Source organism: Lygodium microphyllum, chromosome 8 (genome assembly GCF_053477565.2).
Source record: "Lygodium microphyllum isolate KBCC chromosome 8, Lygodium_microphyllum_v1.1.10, whole genome shotgun sequence".
Taxonomy (NCBI): domain Eukaryota; kingdom Viridiplantae; phylum Streptophyta; class Polypodiopsida; order Schizaeales; family Lygodiaceae; genus Lygodium; species Lygodium microphyllum.
The window spans coordinates 10500595-10520735 of NC_141142.1; the positions used below are offsets into that span (position 1 = coordinate 10500595).

A 20141-nucleotide genomic window follows, 5' to 3' on the forward strand; every position below is an offset into this window, starting at 1 on the left:
ACATATTGCTCTTTAAGGGCATCCAACTCAGTGTGATAAACCATGCTGACAACTGAAATTTGTGGCTTACCTGACAGTGCATCAGCCACAACATTCTTTAGCATCTAGCTTATTCCATGTTGTCATACATTGGCTGCTGCAAAAAAGGTGCATTTGTTGAATTTACATCAAAACCAACACCAAATGGAGCATTTGCATAACCAACATTCATTCCTTGAGCCCCATAAGCATTTGGGGGTGCAGTACCAAACATGCTACTTTGTGCCCAAGGCATCAAGCCAATGTTCCCATACATAGGGTTTTGTAAATTTCTAGCCATACCTGAATACATTGGGCCTTGCACACCATGCATTGGTTGCTGCATACCATAGGGATTTGTGCCATACATTCCTGTATATGGTCCTTGTCCACCCATAGCATGAAGAAATCGTGCTTTCACCAAAATATCTTGGCTGCCCCATCATAGTATGCATGGCCGGCTGTTCAAAATCCATTGGATTGGCACTTCTGTGATGGCCTTGCATTTGCATTCCTTGCCCTGTATGTACCAACTGTTTTGCTTCATTAGCATTTTTGGGAGCCTTAAATCAAGGGTTTGGCATTATCTTCAATGCATCTTGCTGTCCGAAAGGTATAGATGACATCTTCTTATGAGGAAAGGTGGGTTGCGAACCGTGTCACCCCCGTGGCGCCGTGTTCTAAGATGGTTGATTGTGGATCCTTGTGAGGCCGGAACTCTTCCGTGGCACGATCCGACGACTCCAAGCGCCAAGTTACCCTTGTGCAAGTTAGAAAAGCGCATTACGCATGCTGTGAGTGAGACGCGACGTAGGAGGGATATCAAGGGCATAATGGCCCATGATGTGTGCAACGCTTCTACTCTCATTTTTCTTCTCATCCTTATCAGCCTTCTTTGTTTGGACATTATTTGTAGATATCTGGTTACTAGTAGAAAATATAGCTTTTCCTTAGTTTTTGGACTAGCCACAAAAGTTTGATCTATAACATGCATAATGGACCTACTTTGCCAAGGTTGATCTTCTTGTAGCAAAACAAGTTTTTTCTGAAACGACATAGTTTATAATCTAGAATTTTAAATATAACTTTCTATGTGATTACTCAATTGAGTTTAGAGTAAAAGAAAGATAAGGACAAAATGACTACTGAAACCGGTCTTCCTTCTCGAATAGGTTGGTAATACGTGTTCAAGCACTTATAGCAATTAATAAAAGAGCATAAATTGGAATGCACACTTTTACCTTAATAATCTTGGATAATAGACACACTGTTGGCCCCAAAACTGGTGCCCCTTTTGATATTTCTTTAACTTTAATTGCTAATGGATTGAGTACAAGCTAAGATTCCACAATCTCTTTTGCTAATCCAAAAGCCCCTTGCCGTACATACAACCAATAAGCAATTTGGGCCAATTGCCCCTTAATTTTCACCTAGGATCTGCACAAATGAAGCCACAAAGTGGCCAAATGCTGCTCCAATTCACAATGGATGAGTTGGCATTTGAAATCCCTGATAATTCATTGAATTTCAGGTGTTGATTTTACTGTACCATGCCCTTCATTGATGGCACATGTCCCAATATAGCTGCTAAACCCATTTTGCAGAAATTTAGGGTTTATAGCAAAATTCCCCTTGCTCTCTACCAAATCTGGCTGAGATCTGCTCCAAATGGCTGAGAAGTACTGAGATCTTCTAAGAGAAGGAAAGAGATTGCTGGAGAGAGAGAATTTCCTCACTTCCACACAGGAAAATCCAAAAACTGGTTGTTGTCTACTTGGAACAGCCCTAGATGTTGTGGCCTATTGCTAGGTAGGCATTGAATGCTGTCACTCGTCCTTCGCTAGTGTTGCCTACACCTGGGAGGGCCTGAACTGTTGTTGCCTACCCTAATTGGTCTCTTCCTGCTCTTGGCTGTCCCAAAAGGCCCTCCAATGGCTGCAAATCAAATGAGCAACTACTCCTTGCTCTCTCTCTCTCTCTCTCTCTCTCATATTGAATGTATTGAATAGCTCTCCACGATCTCCAAAAATGTTTTTCAAACTTACATGGGTATTTTTGCCAAATGGCAGCCTTCTAATCCCATTTTCCAATAATTTCCAGCCATTATATTATTTTTTAAAATTAATTAATTCTGAAAATTAATTTCAACCCTTCTAACCATGCCCAAAATTAAATGTGCCTATTCATAATTAAATTGGCTACGCCATTTTCAACCTTCAGTGGTTTCCAACCTCAATTGACCTTTAGACTAGCATTACCTAATTAATTAATGCTAGTTCCTAGTGTCACTATTGACACTTGATGGTCAAATAACTATCCTAGGGTAAAGTTGACGCCAATTGACAACCGAAGCCTAGCTGGCATAACTTGTCACAACTTTTACTTTTGACATTTACTAACTCTTGGGGGTCCTTGGCCATAGTCAATGATGAGCTAACTTCCATCTGCATCACATGTGCCTTACAACCTTACATATTTGATTATTAAACTAATCAAATGCTACTAGCAAGATTAAAGCATGTAAAAAATTTCACATCCCCATGACAACTACTATCCTCAATAAATGCACTCCTCAAATGACAAAGCATTGGGATTGCCTTTCATCATCAAACGAAGAGTAGATGCAAAACTTAATTGGAATAAGGAAGACCATTCACGATAGTTTGCACAAGTGAAGTTCATGGAAAAGTCTTATCTACAACAATTAACTACTGCTTAAGGTCTTGGATCTTTATGAACTATCCATAGAATCACCTTCATCCATGTGTTCACTATCTAATTGGTTACATAGGTGAGCAACATGGGCCTCATTTCTTGCTGAAAACATGCAAGTGTATCCCGATCCTCTTAGTCATCTTGCATGAGTGAATGTGTTAGACCAATGTAGGTTTAGCAGATAATGCAATCAAGGCATGAGCCTCCATATCTTTGCCATCATAGTGAATCTTCTCAGCAATAGATGGTGGTGCTCTAGTATTGATTGCAATGGAACTAGAACATGGAACATCCTAAACATCACCTACTTTTGTTACACTTGTAGCTTCCACAGCCACAACAAAATGTGCATCAATGCGCTACACAATGTTCGAGAATCCTTTTGCAACCAACATATGACACATCATATAAGCACACATTAGATAGTTGGTTCCATCCAAGGTTTTTGCAATAGCCAACCTACAGAATACGTATTTGTTGCTAGACATGACCATTGACTACACTTGATTCAAAAGTCCCTTTGTATAGAGGAAAATGTGTAGAAAACCAGCATATGATCTATAGCATAGTACAAGGTGGAATCTTAAAGATCTTGTTTGCAGAACAGACATTCCCTGAAATTCTCTACAAAAGGACGAAATAGTAGGCATAGTATCAGTTGTAGTGCAAATGAAGCCAGTAATGAACCTAAATAAAAAATCGAATGATGGCACATCCTAAGGGCAGTCTCACAATATTAGTGGACCAATGAATGCTCATCAAACCTCATCCCAATTAGAGGAGATGAAGTGGAGGGTATTGACAACTATGGCAAGGAGGTTTGTTGGATTTACGGTTGCAAGAATGCGCACACACTCAACTTGAAGAGGAAGAGGCATGAGAGCTCACAACACTAATTGTATTGAGAGGTATCAAAGTAGAATATTTAGAGGAGATTGTAGACTAAGTTTTCCATAGAGTTAATGGGCATATTTACAAGGTCAGAGGGAAAAAGCCTCACAGTGAAGGAAAAAACCCAGTGGTCCTAAATATGTCCATGACTCCAGGCACATCACTACCACCATTAGCCTTAGTAGCCCTTTATTTGTTGTCTTGCTTCCAAGAAACTGCAGCCCCTTGAAAAAATCCTTAGAAGAATAGCTCTTATCCTCCATAGGTTTACATGGAGCTCTAAGTTATCATTTACACAACTTTCTTGCATGATTATCAGCAAGATACCAATTTTCCCGAGACAGTTCCTGCATTTCTGATGCACAGAGAACTTCAAGATAAAGCTTTGCTTGTGCAGAGATATTGGGCACCTGCAGGCCTTTAATAGGGACGTGGCTTCTTCTTGATGCCCTATTGAATTTGGGCATATTTGGAAGGATATGGTGGCTGGCCCAAATTCTTCTATGGATGTTGATCAGCCAAGTTCCTTTCATTCTCAGAAGGATACCGAGATAGAGACAATGCATGTGTATAATTTTTGTGATCCTCTATACATATTGTGTCTTCGGACATATTCTTGTAGGCCTTCAAAAAATGTTTCACCTATAATCTGGAACAATCCTTTTGGGAGGCTGCTAGCCTTGCATATTCTCCTCTGATTTATCCTTTAAAATTTTGTTTGGTTGGTCATTAGAAGGGGCAGCCATTAGCACATCTTGTTTACCTTTACCCTTGTCCACATTTGGTCTATGTGCTACTACATGCAAGTTAGCATTTTTTTAGTCAATTCAAAATCTGATTTGGCCATAGTTGTAGGAGGGGGAGGATGCAACACAGTGGGGCATCAACTTGACATATGACCAACCTAATATAGATATAGAAGTGTACTTTAGCCAGATATGTATATGAATATATTATGTGAACCACGTTTCATGTAATCCCTGTGTATGACCAAAATACCTACAAAGGTGTAAGATTTTAAGCCTGCTTAATGACTCAAGAACTTCTCAAATATGCTTCAAGATTTTAAGTTGTTGAGGCAACAGAACCCCAATGTACTACTGTTTATTTCTTCAAAGTTTCTCCTTTCAATTCAAAACAGTTTAAGGACGTTTTTTTACTTTGTATGAGAGTTAGAAAGCATTTTCATCTGCTGTTCTGTCAACATGCTAGGTCACCATTGATAGCCGACTTCTGATTTTCATTGTTTTTATTTGGAGTAATGCATCTCTGTTAAAACAAGTAATATGTATGCTCTTTTATTTCAAACTCACATATAAATAAACAGGTGAAATGGAAAGATCTAAGGACAGATTTGATGCTTTTACCTGTTGGGTAAGCAAGCATATGTCCTTCTATATATATCCATATATCCAATGCAACTTGTTAAAATCTTTGAGATTCAATGTCATGATGCTTACTAGTAAATGTCATACCCAATGCTAAAACACCATTGGAAACAATTCTTTTTTGAAATGATTCTTACATTTGTAAAATGAGCAGGAGCTGTTTTGACCAATCGAGGAAATATAAGAGCCACAATGGTCACTAGAACCAAGGTCCAAAACCATGCCAGTGTCATTCTATTTACACTGATTCTCATTCATCCCATGGTTGAGAAACGATCACTGAGCTAAGCACAAACTCCTCACTATCCCCTTATTCTGATTTAAATGGTGCATGCTTGTCCATGGTCACCAAACAAAAAAGCTTACCAGAATTCAGTTCAACCTCATGTCTTGTTTGGCCAAGTGGTAAACTTTCCTTACTATATGAGAGGGGGCTGCCAGGGGTTGACAACTTTGTTTGGGTCAAATAATTTGTCCACCTCATGTGACATGGTTTAGAAATTCATTTAGCATATTACAGGTCCTTGACAACTCTACTCTCTCACGAACCCCATTTCTGGCTTAAAACAGATGCATTTGGACACTGGCAGTGAAAATGTTGGGATATGCCTTTAGGGTATGTCCAGGGACAACTGCTAATCTCCCTGGCTGCCTGGATATATCTTGGGTGACTACCATTAAGAAACCTACACTAAAGTGGCAGTCTACCTGAGCTGATGGAGAGTCACAAATATATCAGATGTACAAGCTTCTCAGGGCGATCTAGGGGGGATGGGGGCAAGAAGCCATGGAGGAGGGTGTAACGCCATTTGGGGCGGCTTTCTTGCATCTGGAAAAAAAGGTCCTGGCCGCCCCAAGTGCGCATGAAATGACAACGGAGCTCCTAACTCGCCCTGGACTCGCCTTGCACCCTGATCCCATTGGCCAAGGAGGGAGTGGATGATCGAGGTCCAGAGCTCGGCTAAGGTTGCCTATACTGAAAGTCTCTCTCCACCGAAAGCCTCCTGACACCGCGCCTTCCAGATATGCCATCCAGTAAGACTCCCTATGATCTCCCATACTTCAGAGGAGTTTGCTTTGGGCTCCAATACTTGGCGGATGGGTAGAGCCTCCAAAGCGACCATTGCGCACTACATCCTGGCAGAAGGTGATGGCCATAGCTGACCGCGTGCGAGCAGAAAGCTCCTTAAGAGATACATCCAAGGCTAGGAGCCATGCGGTGAAGGATGCGGCATGCTCCTCTCCACACTAGTTGCGCCGCCTTGCACGACCAAAGGCCGTGCTTTGGAGTTTCCAGAGGCTGCAGTGTGCAGCACTTACAACCTCCCTCCTTTTGCATCTGGTGTGGTGTGTCTTCTAGACGTTCCCTTGAGATTTTAGCTCTTTGGGATAGATCCATTCTCAGCTGAGGAGATATGATAAGTGTTAATAGTTTTGTCTTGATTGCCTTTGAAGATTGTTCAGCAATCAACACTACTCAATCATGGAGCAACCCATTTCAACCTTGAGATTAGCAGGTTTAGACACTCAGGAAGGTTAACCTACTGCTTTATAGGATTATCAACGGCTCTATTTGTGAGACTTTGACTAAAACGAACGAAGATATGAAATGAGAGAGGGCCACTACACACAGTGGTAGCTTTGCAGAGCGATTGGGCACTATCTTGATAGTCAATTGGGCAGAGAGAGTAGTGGTGAAAAAAGAACAACGGTGTGGAAGCTCTTGACGAAGAAGAAGAGCCATGGGGCATGCGGGTTTGCTTTGCTACAGGCCTGGACGGTGAACTCCATTCCCCCCATGGTGGCTCGACCATGGGGGTGATGGATGCACCTGGTGGTACCACCAAGGCATCTATGAGGAAGGTTGAAAGGCAAGGACTCTGTGCACTGAGAGAACTGGGCCGCCTGTGCTAGAGGCCACGCGATCACATCCATCAGAGCTCTCCACTGCGGAGGGGCTCGAAAGATAATGCTAAAATGTGGGACCTCGGCCCTAGCCCACTAGTTAATGCCCATCATGCATCCTAGCCATTGCTAGGAAAAAAGTGCTAGTCCTCCTCCCATCCATTGGGAGATGTGGTCTGCCAAGTGGCTCTTCACCTCCTTCTCTATTTGTCATCATCCAGTCTCCTGTATGAGCAGTCTGAAGGAAGAATGCATAGTTTGGCCCATCTGGTGGTGCTATTAGGTGGACCTTGCCACTCCTCAACTTGCATACCACGAGGATTTCCGCCTCCAAAGGTAGTGGGAACTCTTCATGCTCTGCAACTCTCAGGTAAGACCACATTCCACTACGAAAGAACTCCTCTGGTAGCAGCAACACCTGTATCGGGAAAGTGTGTCGAGCAGCCTTGCCGAATGAGCTGGTAGCTATATGGGGAGGGCTAGGCTGCTGATGAGAGGAGGATGTCGGCGTGTGGGGCTCCTCACCTCTTGTGGTGGGGGGGGGGGGGGGGGACGGGTGGGAGGGGGGTCCCCTGTTTTGGGTGGAGGTCAGGGGGGCTGGTCGGCAGGGGACATGGTGGACAGGGGGAGGATCAAGGGATGGTGGGGTGATCGGAGACACAAGGCGGGTGTGGGGGGGGCCAGTGGCCCTCGAGGGGGGTGGTTGTGGGCTAGGGTCGGGAGCAGGGAGGGTGAGGGGGATGTGAACCCTCGAGTGAGGAGGTTTGTGACGCCTCTGTGGGTGGTGGATGTGTAGCCCTATAGTCTTGCCGGTTGGGTAGAAGAGGGGGGGGCCCATATGGTGTTCTGCCAGGGGGGCGACACTCGCCCTCCTACTCCCTGTTGCCGTGGCTGTGTCTGCAGGGCTGATTGTGACCCTCCTTGTTCTCTCCCTCTCTGACGTCTTTGGACCTGTGTAAAGCCATCCACGTCCACCTGTGGACGTGTCGGCGAAGCCGCCTTGTCTCCGAAGTGCGTGCAATCTGCTGCCTAATGCCCAAAGTCATGGCAATGCAAGCATTGCCCTAGCTGCCCAGTCACAATAACCTACTGCTTGAAGGAGTATCCTCCTGCCTCAATCTCAAAAAATTGTGGTATATTCTTTGTCTCTTTCACTGCCACCCGTACCTTTGGGACACTTGTGGTTGTCACTGCGTTCGTGAAAGAAGCGGGAAGGACGGTGCTGAAGAGTCTTTTTTTTTTGCAAATAAAATGTGGCTGATTATATTACTCAAAGAAACTGATTACAACAGAGTGCTCATGCTCAATAGACTAGTTGGCGCTGATGTAGAAACACAAATACATTATGAATACAAGCCTCTCAGGGCGGTCTAGGAGGAATGGGGGCAAGAAGCCATGGAGAGGGGGGTATATCACTATCTGGGGCTGCCTCCTTGCATCACGAAAACAGGTCCTGGCCGCCCCAAGTATGCATGAAGTGACCATGGAGCTCCTGACGAGCCCTAGACTTGCCCTACACCTAATCCCAACGGCCGCGGAGGGAGTGGATGATGGAGGTCCAAAGCTCAGCTAGGGTCGCCTGTGCTGAAAGTCTCTTCTGCCGAAAGTCTCCTGACACCGTGCCTTCCACATATGCCATCCACTAAGACTCCCTATGATCTCCCATACCTCAGAGCGGTCTGCTGTGGGCTCCAGTACCTGGTAGATGTGTAGAGCCTCGAAATTGACCATTGCGCACGACCCTGCCTCGATGATGAATATCGTGTCCTGTATCCCAGCCTCATACAGAAGGTGACGGCCCTAGCTGACTGCCTGCCAGCAGGAAGTTCCCCATGAGATACATCCAAGGCTAGGTGTTGTACGGTGGAGGATGCGGCATGCTCCTCTCCACATGAGTTGTGCCTCCTCACATGACCAAAGGCAATGCTTTGGGGTTTCCAGAGGCTACTGTGTGCAACGCTTACAACCTCCCTGCTTCTGCATCTGGGCAAGCCAACTTCCCACTGCCAAGCCTCCATGTGCCACCAGCCATAAGAAATACGATACCCTCCTTGGCCTCCAGCTATCCCATAGGCGGTGCCAGAAGGTCCGTCAGAACGGCTCCGTGATGTTGTGCTCTACCCAGTGCCTACTACATGACGGCGCCCAATCCATATCCTCTTGCATCAATACGTGTTTGCCAATCCTGGAAGTGTACTCTAGGAACCTTGGTGGCTTCATGGCAACTACACTGGTCGGCCATAACCACTCTCCTGGATCCCACTCCAGCTCATCAAAGTGGTCTTCCCTTCCAGATCCAAAGGCGCCACTCCTTGAGCTCCTTCCAGAAAACATAGGGGTCCAATCGCCATGTCTTCCCCTGAAGGCCCACCTGAATCCTCCTCCATGAAAGGGCCGTTATCCCCTCATCCTGCTGCCCTCTGTCAAGGGCTAGACGCCCCCCCTCCTGAGTGGTAAAGAAAGTCCCTTGCGGGGCGCCGCCCACTCTACCTGCTACCTGTAGAGGGATGCCTCCTGCTGAAAACTTGGCGGCCCATACCTCCCCAGGCTCTATCGGCACTCGTGTCGGGGGGACAAGCCACTCCGGAGGTATTGCTGCGTCTATCTCCCTTTGCCTCAACTCCACTCCTCTCTGGCAACCTGAAACTGGCTACAACACCTTCTCGTCTACCATCCTGTATATCTCCCGCCATGTGCTAATGGTACGAGCGGGGCTAGCCTCCCAACCAGCCCACTGGATGTGGGGGCGGTCGCCAATCTGTGCCCCTTCCCGATCTTTGACCTGGGGTTCCAAATCACTTACTGACGGTCTATCTCCTCCTGACAGCCTGGGGGGCTCTGGATTAGGGGCTTACAGAGGCCTTGCCACAAGCGGAGTAAGCTACGTAGAAAAGGTGATCTGGGAGGGGCGTGATTTGGGCTGATGTGAAGATCCATCTTAGGGACGGCCTCCACTCACCCCCAAGCCTCGGTCTACAATCCTGAAGACCCTCCTGCAATAGGACCTTCTAGCTAGGTTTTCCTCCCAAGCCCTCCCTCTGGGTCTATGATCCCAAGCCCTCCCTCTGACCAATGCCGTATGATGGTCGCCCATGCTACCTTGGCCTGGGAATCCCTGGAGCCGTCTGACCCGGACCAAAGGAAGTTTCGCACTAGGCGGCGAAGCTGCACTACGTAGGATGAGGAGAAGCACCAGCACGAGGCGATGTACCAGGCCGTCGCTAGGAGGCCTTGGTTAACCACCAAGGCTCGGCCGGCTAGTGAGAGGCGAGCCGTGCTCTAGTAATTCAGCTTCCTCCAAATAGAATTGAGGACTGGAAGAAACTGCTGGGCAGGAGTGATATCGAGTCCCACCTGGAACCCTAGGTACCGGACGGTCTGCCCTGTGCTCACCCATCTAAATCCTAGGTGGACGCCCCACTCCGTGCCAGAGTCTAGGTCTGTCAAGAAACCAACTGACTTTTGCCAGTTGATTTTCGCTCCCGCTGCAGAGCAGAACACCTCAAGAGCCAGCCTCACTCTCTCCAACATCAACTCATCGTCCTCTATGGAGAGTGCTGGATCATCTGCATACTCTGAGTCTAGCAACTCTGTCTCCTCTCTCACGGGAAGTCGGAGGCCCCGTAATTCGCTCACACAGGACTTGAGGAAGTGAGACATCGCCTCTGCAAAGAGTAGGAACAAGTATGGGGCTAGGGGGCAGCCTTGCCAGACCGATCTCTCCAACCAAAACTCCTCCCCTCGCCTACCACCTATGAGAACCCTGCTTGTGGCAGATCTGTAAAGTGCGGCGACCCCGCAAATCCAAGCTTGCGGGAACTCAGCCTCACCATGGTGTCCTCTAGGAAATCCCAGTCCACCTTATCATAAGCTTTCTCGAAATCCAAGAGTAGTATGTCAAGTCTTTGCCCATTGTGCTGAGCCCACTCTGTCGCCTCAAAGAAGGTGAATACATTGTCTAGGATACTCCTATCCTGGACAAAGCCTGCCCATGTGTCATGGATGATGTCTGGCAACATGGGGCGTAGTCGCCTACCAATCATCTTTGCCAGTGCCTTGTAGGCCACTGACAATAAGGTGATTAGTCTCCACTGGGAAACCTCCAATCGGTCTTCCCCTTTGGGGAGAAGATTGATAAGGCCTGCCGAAAGGCTCCCTGGCATCTATCATGAAGTGAAGATCTCTTGGAAGGCCATCAGTAGGGGGTCCTTCACCACTTCCTAGTAGGTAGTAAAGAACCCCTTAGAGAGGCCATCCTCTCCTAGGCATTTCTGCCTGTCCTGTGTATGGAAAGCCTCTAGTTCCTTCTCTGTGAAGGGGGCTAGGAGGGGGCGTCCCATCTCCTCTGTGACAAGGGACGGGATGTGATCCCAGACCTGCTGCCTACATCGCTGTACTCTAGCTGAGGCTGTCTCATGCTGGAAAAGGCATGTGTAGTAATCAGTGGCAATCTCCATCACCTTGTCTGGGCTTGAACGAGTCCTCCCATACTGATCTCGAAGGCTGCGAATTTGCACTCCTAAGATGCAGGCTGGTGCACTTGGAAAAACTCCCACTCCCTGCACATCGTGTCCCCCTTCCGCGCCCAAAAAGCTGCTGAGGTGCGGAAAGAGAACTCAGAGCGCTTGTCCTCTAGACCAGCAATGGCTGCTCGCGCTCGCACCTCCTGTGCGTGGAGGGTGGGGTCCCCTGGTGCCTCCTGTAGTAATCTCTGCGTGGCTGCAAGGTCCCACTGGAGTGCTCTCTCCTCCTCCAAGCTCTGTTGCCTAGCCTTTATGGTTGCCTCTTGGCAGATTCTGCTTGACTCGGCTAGGACCTCCGCAACCTCCTCTGCGATCCGGTCCCTCCTGCCCCACTCCCTAGTCCAGAGCTGCTCTATCTACCTCGTCACCTCCTCCCTCCTATAGATCGATTCAGGGATCCTACAGGATCGAGTGTCTAGGGCAGATGCTGGGGGATCTAGTGTCAGGAGAACCGGGCAGTGATCAGCCAACGTGGTGCTCGCCAACTGCCCAATCTAGGCCTCACGAGAACCTCCCCACTCTCCCACATAAAACCTGTCCAACCGCTATAGCAGGACTCCACCTAGCCGCCTGTATCCCCAAGAGAAGTCCAGCGACCTCTCCCTCCTGTGGAAGGCAGGGTCTCTCCAGGAATCATGTGCACCTAGTGCCAATAGAAATACCTCCCATGCCTCCTGCTCCTCACCGGTCATGCCCTAATAGTTTCTGCCTCTGCCCTACTGGTCCTCCAAAGCCTCCAGGTTGTTGAAGTCTCCTCCAACGATCCAAGAGTCCACCTCTGGGAGTCCATCCGCGATCTCCACCCAGAACCTATTGCATGCCCTAACCTCTATAGGGGCATAGACGTTGTGGACTTCCAGGTACGAGTCCCCAATATTCAGTCTGATCCATAGAACCCTCCCTGCCACTATTGTCCTGTGGTCTCATACAAAGGTAGCGAGACTCCGGCCAATAGAGGTGCATACGCCTCCACTCCTACCGTGGGCACCTATGGCGTGCTCCTAGTAAGTGTGCGAGCTTCCTGGGAGTACCTTCCCTACTCGGAGGGCCTAGGAGGGAGTGAGTTTGTGCTCCTGTAAAAGTAAAATGTCGATCTGTCCAGCAAGGCAAGGCTGTAGCTCGTGCCGAACAATCAACTTCGTGGATCCGCGTGCCCCACTATAGTGGAGTTCACATTCCAGGATGCAAGGTGTAAGCTCATGGGGAAACGTGCGACTGACCAAACAGACATCTGTTCAGTGTGGAAGCTGCTGATGAGGATGAGAAACTATGGGGCATGCAGGTACGCTTTGCCATAGGTTTCGACGGCGAACTCCAGTCCCCCATGGTGGCCCTCGGTCAGACCATAGGGGTGATAGATGCTCCAGGTGGTACAATCAATGCATCTATCAGTCATGTTGAGAGTTGTGACCTCAGCACCAACCCACCAGTTAATGTCCATCATGCTACCAGGCCATTGTGCAAACAGTGCTTGTCCTTCTTCTTCCATCCACCACTGGGAGATGTGGTCCGCCACCTGACTCTTCAACTCCTCTATCTGTGTCGTCATCCAATCCCCTGAGTGAGAGGACTGAAAGAAGAAAGAGTAGTTTGGTCCATCCGGTGGTGCTAGTAGATGGACCTTGCCTCTCCTTGACTTGCGAACCACGAAAATCCCCAGCTCTAGAGGTAGTGGGAACACTCTGCGCTCTGCAACTCTTAGGTAGGACCACAGGCCTCTGCGGAAAAACTCTTGTAGCAATAGTTGTGCCTGTCTTGGGAAGGTGTGACGAGCGGCAGGGGAAGATGAACTGGTGGCTGTGTGGGAGGGGGAAGACTAGTGGTGCGAGGAGGATGTAGGCGTGTGTGGCTCATCATCTCTTGTGGGATGAGCGGGAGTGGGTTTGGGGGGGATCACCTGCAATGGGTGCAAATCAGGGGGGGTGCTCGACAGGGGAGATGGTGGGGAGGAAGAGGGTCGAGGGATGGTGGGATGGTCGGAAGTACATGGCGGGTGTGGGGGGGGCTGGTGGCCTTGGAAGGGGGGGTGGCTATGGGCCAGGGTTAGTGGGGGGAGCCTAGGAGTTGGTGGAGGGTGGGTGTGGGGGCTGTGGGATCTCAGGTGGGGTAGTTTGTGGCACGAGTGGGGCTGTGGGGGATTGCAGTCCTGCCGGGTGGGACAGGCAAGGGGGGGCTGCGGAGTGCTTTGCCGAGGGGGGCGTCACTCGCCCTCCTGCACCTTGCTATCCAGGCTGCGACTAAGGCGTTGGCTGCGGCCCCCCTTGTCATCTCCCTCTCTATTGTCTCTAAATCCGTGTGAAGCCGTCGGCATCCACGTGTGGGCCTGTTGCCGGAGCCGCCTTGGTCCGAAATGCGTACAGTCTGTTGCGTGATGTCCAAAGTCATGGCAGTGTAGACACTGCCCTGGTTGCCCAGTCACAATGATGTTTTGCCTAAAGGAGTGATCTCCAGCCTCAATCTCCAGGAACTTTGGTATGCTTTTTGTGTCTTTCGCAGCCACTCGTACCTTTGGGACTCCTGCAACTGTCACTGCATCCGCGAAAGGAAGCAGGGAGAAGTGTGCGAAAAAGCCGTCCAAGGTCCTCCACTAACTGGCGGTATTCTGCCCCAGTTCCAGGAAAAATTAGGGTGACTGGGTGTCTGAGAAAACTGTTGTGGAGCGCAAATGACTCCATTATGAAGCCGCTATACCAAGGAACCATGTAGATGACCCCCTTCGTGGAGGCATAGGGCGAGCTCTCCACCAACTCACGGGCTGCGTCCGCAAAGGTGAGTCGAACTATGAAGATCCCTCGGCCCATTAGCACTGCCTCCAAGATCTGCGCTGTGCCAATGTGCAACGTGAAGTGGAGCCAGTCCCGCAGTTGGGCTCTCGATGGGGAATGTCCAACGACCTGACCAAAGATCAATGTTTCTTTCAGCTCCAACTCTGTGGTCCGGACGGCCAAGAGCTATTCCTCAGAGAGGATGATGCGCAAGGTGTTTGACTGGGATGCACTCGTAGAATGCGCCGGCGTTTGACGAGAGGTTTCCATTGCGCGTCCCGACTGAGGACCTACCACTCATGCTGCTGCGCTGTCCGAGGAGGGGGGGTATGTTGCTGCAGAGAAAGGGAGCAACTGGAGGGGAGGAGAACCGATGGCGAGGAGGAGGGGGGGTGGTAAAAGCTTGTTTACACGGTGGGGGAGGTGTTGGACACTGCTGTAATCTAGCTCGTAGTGAGGCTGGGGGGGGAAGAGTGCGGAGGGGCGGGGATCTAGATCCTCAGGCGAGAGGACACATCGCTGGTTCAGGTGGGTGGGGGGGACAGTTTTCCAGGTGGGGGTGGCAGTATCGTGTTTGTAGCAGGGGAGGCGAGGCGTGTAGGGGGGGGGGGGGGGGGGGGGAGTTGCATTGGGGGAAGACGGAGGGGGGTTGGGCTGCGCGCTGGGGGGAAGACGAGGGGTCGCGCTGGGGGGAGATGGGGGAAAGGCAGCACAGAAGGGGGGGGGGGGGGTTGGCAAGGAGCAGGCGGTGCACGCCACGGGTCAACGGGGGGTGCACTGGAGGTGTCGGGGGAGATGGAACAACGGCGCAATGGTAGGAGCCAGTCGCTTACGTGATTTTTCTTTGGGCAAAATACGGTGCGGAAGAGTTGTCCAAAGTTTTTTACTAATTGGCGATACTCTATCGCCAGTCCGGTGAAGAGTAGAGTGACTTAGTGTGTCTAAGACAACTGTTGTGGAGTGTGAATGCCTCCACTGTGAAGCCACTATACCAAGGGACCATGTAGATGACCCCCTTCGTGGAAGCATAGGGTGAACTAGCTAGTAGCTCACGGGTTGCGTCTGCTGAGGTGAGTCGTACCATGAAGATCCCTCTACCCACGAGAACCGCCTCCACGATCTGTGTTGTGCTGATGCGCAAAGTGGAATGAAGCCAGTCCCGAAGGTGGGCCTTGGATGGGGAATGTCCTACTACGTGACCAAAGATTTCTGTTTATTTTAGCTCCAGCTCGTGGCACGAATGGCTAAGAGTTGTTCCTTAGAGAGGATGACGCGCAAGGTGTTTGATTGGGGGGCACTCGCAGAATGCACCGGCGTTTGACCAGAGGTTTCCATTGCGCGTCCCTGTTGAGAACCTACCAAACACTCTACTCTGATGTCAGAGGGAGGAGTGTTGCTGCAGATGGAGGGAGCAACAGGGGGGGGATGCTGTTTTCTGGGCAGTGGAGGGGTGCTGGACTCCACGTATGGCTGGCTCCCTACGGGGACACGTGGGTGGCCTACCGGGTAGGGCTTCCAGGCGAGGGAGGCTAGGACAGCATGGAGGGGGAGCTGGACCGGGGGGGGGGGGGGGGGGGGGTGTGGTGGGGATGGGGTGTGTGTGGAACAGTGTGTCTGGGAGAGGTTGTGGCACAGCGCAATGGCGGCCAAGCTGGAGGAGGAGGGTGCGACGTCAGTCAGGTTGGAGGAGGGGGGTGCGAAGGCAGGCAAGTGGGAGGGGGGGGGGGGGGGGGGGTGTGCAGAGACGCTATGGTGGCCAGGAGGGGGACGTGATGGCGTGTCGGGCGGGGGGTGGGTAGGCGCGAATGATGGCGGGCAAGAGGGCTGGGGAAGGGGGCGTGAATGGCGGGCAGAAGCGCTCGGGAAGGGGCGCGATGGCAGGCAGGCCCCAGGGGCGGGGGGGTTTTATGGAATCTACTTTCTTTTGAGGTTCACTTTCCACAAAAGGGAAAATGAGTGGTGTGGAGTGGTTATCCACAACAGTGAATATGAAAGAGATGTATGTAGTGCTAATCCTTGTTAATTTCTAAGATGGTTGCAATTCTCGATAGGACGAGGTACTGCTATTGCTCATGGGCTGTAGGAAATTCTCTTTGAATGTTAGTAAAACCAGGGTCATAGTAGTTAACATACCAAGGAGCTGTTAGGTACTCATGTGATGAAGGCACATTTTGCTACATTGATTCACTTCATATCATGCAAGTGTGTAGCTTCAAACAAATATTCTGGAATTGCATGAAAACTTCATGCTTTAAGTTGAGTTTACTTATATCAAACTCAAGGAAGGTGGTACAGTAATGCTTAATCAATTATGAAGGGACATCAGTCTAGTTCTGAATTTTACTATGAGCATGGAGAGAATTTTATCATCTCATAGGTACCATATGCTGGGTGTTTAGTAGAAGTACATGCACCCAGATGGCATCCGATCATACCTTTCCCTGTTACTGTCCTGTTTTACAGATTTAATCCAGAACGCATTGGAGGCGACTTCAAAGAAGAACCAATGGTATCTTCCATACAGCTCAGACACCAACAGCTAGTTTCTTATGCAATATCCAGCAGCTAATGTTTCACTCATTAAATTTCCCTTCTTACTTTCAGGTTCATGGTGGATTTCTCAATGCCTATGATTCGGTGAGGCACAGATTGATGACACTTGTCAAAGCATCTGTAGCTTCCAGGTATCTAGTAAACTAAAGTCATATCCCGCTAGCATCCTGATGCTATTCCGTACATTCTAAAACCACAAAAATTACTGTATGTTACACAAGAAAGCAAATCCTTGAATTTGTATAAGTTGAGGTATGTGATTGCTTAATACGCCTTACTTTCAATGGATAGTTCACATTAAGCAGTCCGTGCCAATCACAAAGTGCTCTTCGCTTTAACTTACCTTCCATCAAAACCTCTTTACCTGGAGCTTGAAGGTTGTTTGATACAGTGGTCTATTTTCATAGTGCAGTTGCAATGCTATGTCCAAACAAGATACAGTTTTCCGATAGCTGGATGTGTCTTTTGTCAAAGTACACTGGATCAGTGAATCTGGTTCAAGAACAAGCATGCAAGACCGAATAAGTTTTTAGTTCTCTTTTTACAAAATCTAATTGACCTTGAGGGTCACCAGCAAACAAGTGTTTTTAGAAGTGATTCTATTGTGTAGCAGTCCCAAAGGGACATAATGACTATCTTTTGAAGATACAAACAGGGGAAAAAGATTGAAGGGGGTCTGCAGGCTGCTCCTTTATATCAGAGTCTGGCCACACCCTTGGATGACAGAGGCCTTATCTTTCATGGGGAGATTTTCTATGCAGATTTCTTTCTCAATGCGAGACAGGTTTGCTTCCCAAGGGCTACTGGAGGAGATCCAGAGACAGGGACTACAGGGTCTCAAAGATGGCAGAATTATGGTACAGACAGTATCACAAGGAATCCCCTCGAGTGGAGGGACGATACAGCTACTTCTCAGAGATGGATAGGTCTCTTCTCCAAAGGAAACATGGGGTCATTGCAACAGGAAAAGACAGGATTTTCACTTTCACGGTGGAAGAGACGACTTAGTTCTGGCATAGTCCATGGACTTCTCTAGACAGAGGATCAGAGTACTGGCACACTGTGAGAGGAGATTGTATTGACCTGAACATAACCACTTGCTTGTTTGATAGATGGAAACATTGGGTTTTTTTTTTTTGCACACAAAATTTGGCTAATTATATTACTCAGAAGGCTGATTACAACAAAGTGCACGTGCTCAACAGGCTAGTTGGAGCTGATGCAAATCACAAATCCATCATGTATACAAGCCTCCCAAGGCAGTCTGGGGGGGGGGGGGGGGGGGGGGGGGGGTTGTATTGCCATCTAGGGCCCACCTGCATCATGAATAACAGGTCATGGCTGCCCCAAGTGAGCAGAAAGTGAAGACGGAGCTCCTGACAAGCTTGAGACTCACCCTGCATCTGGTCGCAATGGCCATGGAGGGAGTGGATGATGGAGGTCCAAAGCTCTGCCAAAGTTGCATATACTGAAAGGCACTCCCGGCCAAAAACTACTTGATAGCGTGCCATCCTGTAAGACTTCCTATGATCTCCCATACCTCTAAGCGTTGTGATGTGGGATGCAATACTTTGCGGCTAGGTAAAGCCTCCAAGCCGACTACTACACAAGACCAAGCCTCGATGATTAAAATCATGTCTTGCATCCCGGCCTCATACAAAAGAAGACGACCCTAGCTGACTGCCTGCCAGCAAAAAGCCACACGTGAGATATATCCAATGCTAGGTGCCACACGGCGGAGAATACGGCAGGCTCCTCTCCACACGAGTTGTGCCGCCTCACAAGACCTAAGGCAGTGCTTTGGAGTTTCCAAGTGTTATTGTGGGCAGGGCTTGCAACCTCCATCCTGTTCCATCTGGGCGAGCCAACTCCCAACAGCCAAACCCCCAAGTGCCAAAAGCCAAGGGAAATACGACACCCTCCTCAGCCTCCAGCTGTCCCACAGGCAACACCAAAAAGTCCAACAGAAGGCATTCGTAATGTTGTGCTCCGCCTAGCATCTACTAAACGAAGGCGCCCAATCTATGTCCTCTTGCATCAGTACATGTCTACCAATCCTCGTTGTGTACTCCAAGAACATCACTGGCTTATTGGCGACCGCAGTGGCCAACCATAGCCACTCTCCAAGGTCCCACTCCACCTCAACAAGTGGCCTTCTCTCCCATATCCAAAGGTGCCACTCCAGAAACTCCTCCCAGGGCACATAAGGGTCTAGTCACCAGGTCTTCCCTTGGAGTCCAACCACATGAATCCTCCTCCAAGGAAGTTTTCCGATTGCTGGATGTGTCTTATGACAAAGTACATCGGATTAGTGAATTTGGTTCAAGAACAAGCATGCAAGACCGAAGAAGTTTTTAGTTCTCTTTTTATGAAATCTAATTGACCTTGAGGGTCACCAACAAGTAAGTGTTTTTAGAAGTGATTCTATTGTGTAGCAGTCCCAAAGGGACATAATGACTATCTTTTGAAGATACAAACAGGGGAAAAACATTGAAGGGGGTCTGCAGGCTGCTCCTTTAGAGCAGAGTCTGGCCACGCCCTTGGATGACAAAGGCCTTATCTTTCATGGGGAGATTTTCTATGCAGATTTCTTTCTCAATGGGAGATAGTTTTGCTTCCAAAGAGCTACTGGAGGAGACCCAGAGACAGGGACTACAGGGTCTCAAAGATGGCAGAATTATGGTACAGACAGTATCACAAGGAATCCCCTCGAGTGGAGGGCAGATACAGCTACTTCTCAGAGATGGATAGGTCTCTTCTCCAAAGGAAACATGGGGTCATTGCAACAGGAAAAGACAGGATTTTCACTTTCACGGTGGAAGAGAGGTCTTAGTTCTGGCATAGTCCATGGACTACTCTAGACAGAGGATCAGAGTACTGGCATACTGTGAGAGGAGATTGTATTGACCTGAACGTAACCACTTGCTTGAATGATAGATGGAAACATTGGGCTTTTTTTTTGCACGTAAAATGTGGCTAATTATATTACTCACAAAGGCTGATTACAACGAAGTGCACGTGCTCAACAGGCTAGCTGGAGCTGATGCAAATCAGAAATCCATCATGTATACAAGCCTTTCAAGGCGGTCTGGGGGTGTATCGCCATATGGGGTTGCCTGCCTGCATCATGAAGAACAAATCATGGCCACCCCAAGTGAGCAGAAAGTGAAAATGGAGTTCCTGACAAGCTCGAGACTCGCCCTGCGTCGATTCTCAATGGCCGTGGAGGGAGTGGATGATGGAGGTCCAAAGCTCTGCCAAAGTTGCATATGCTTAAAGGCACTCCCGGCCAAAAACCACCTGATAGTTTGCCTTCCAAATGTGCCATTTTGTAAGACTCCCTATGATCTCCCATACCTCTAAGCGCTGTGCTATGGGATCCA

The 20141-nt window shown here is 49.0% G+C and overlaps 1 protein-coding gene across 3 annotated transcripts in view; it reads left to right on the forward strand.

Moving 5' to 3' along the window:
* Positions 1-20141, forward strand: part of LOC148031961 (putative triglyceride lipase) — a 248498-nt gene that overhangs the window by 152593 nt on the left and 75764 nt on the right. For all 3 annotated transcript variants that reach the window (XM_087682557.1, XM_087682558.1, XM_087682556.1), the window contains 3 exons: positions 4952-4998; positions 16669-16714; positions 16810-16889. In XM_087682557.1, coding sequence (XP_087538683.1) covers positions 4952-4998; positions 16669-16714; positions 16810-16889 — 173 coding nt within the window. The remainder of the gene's footprint in view (positions 1-4951; positions 4999-16668; positions 16715-16809; positions 16890-20141) is intronic.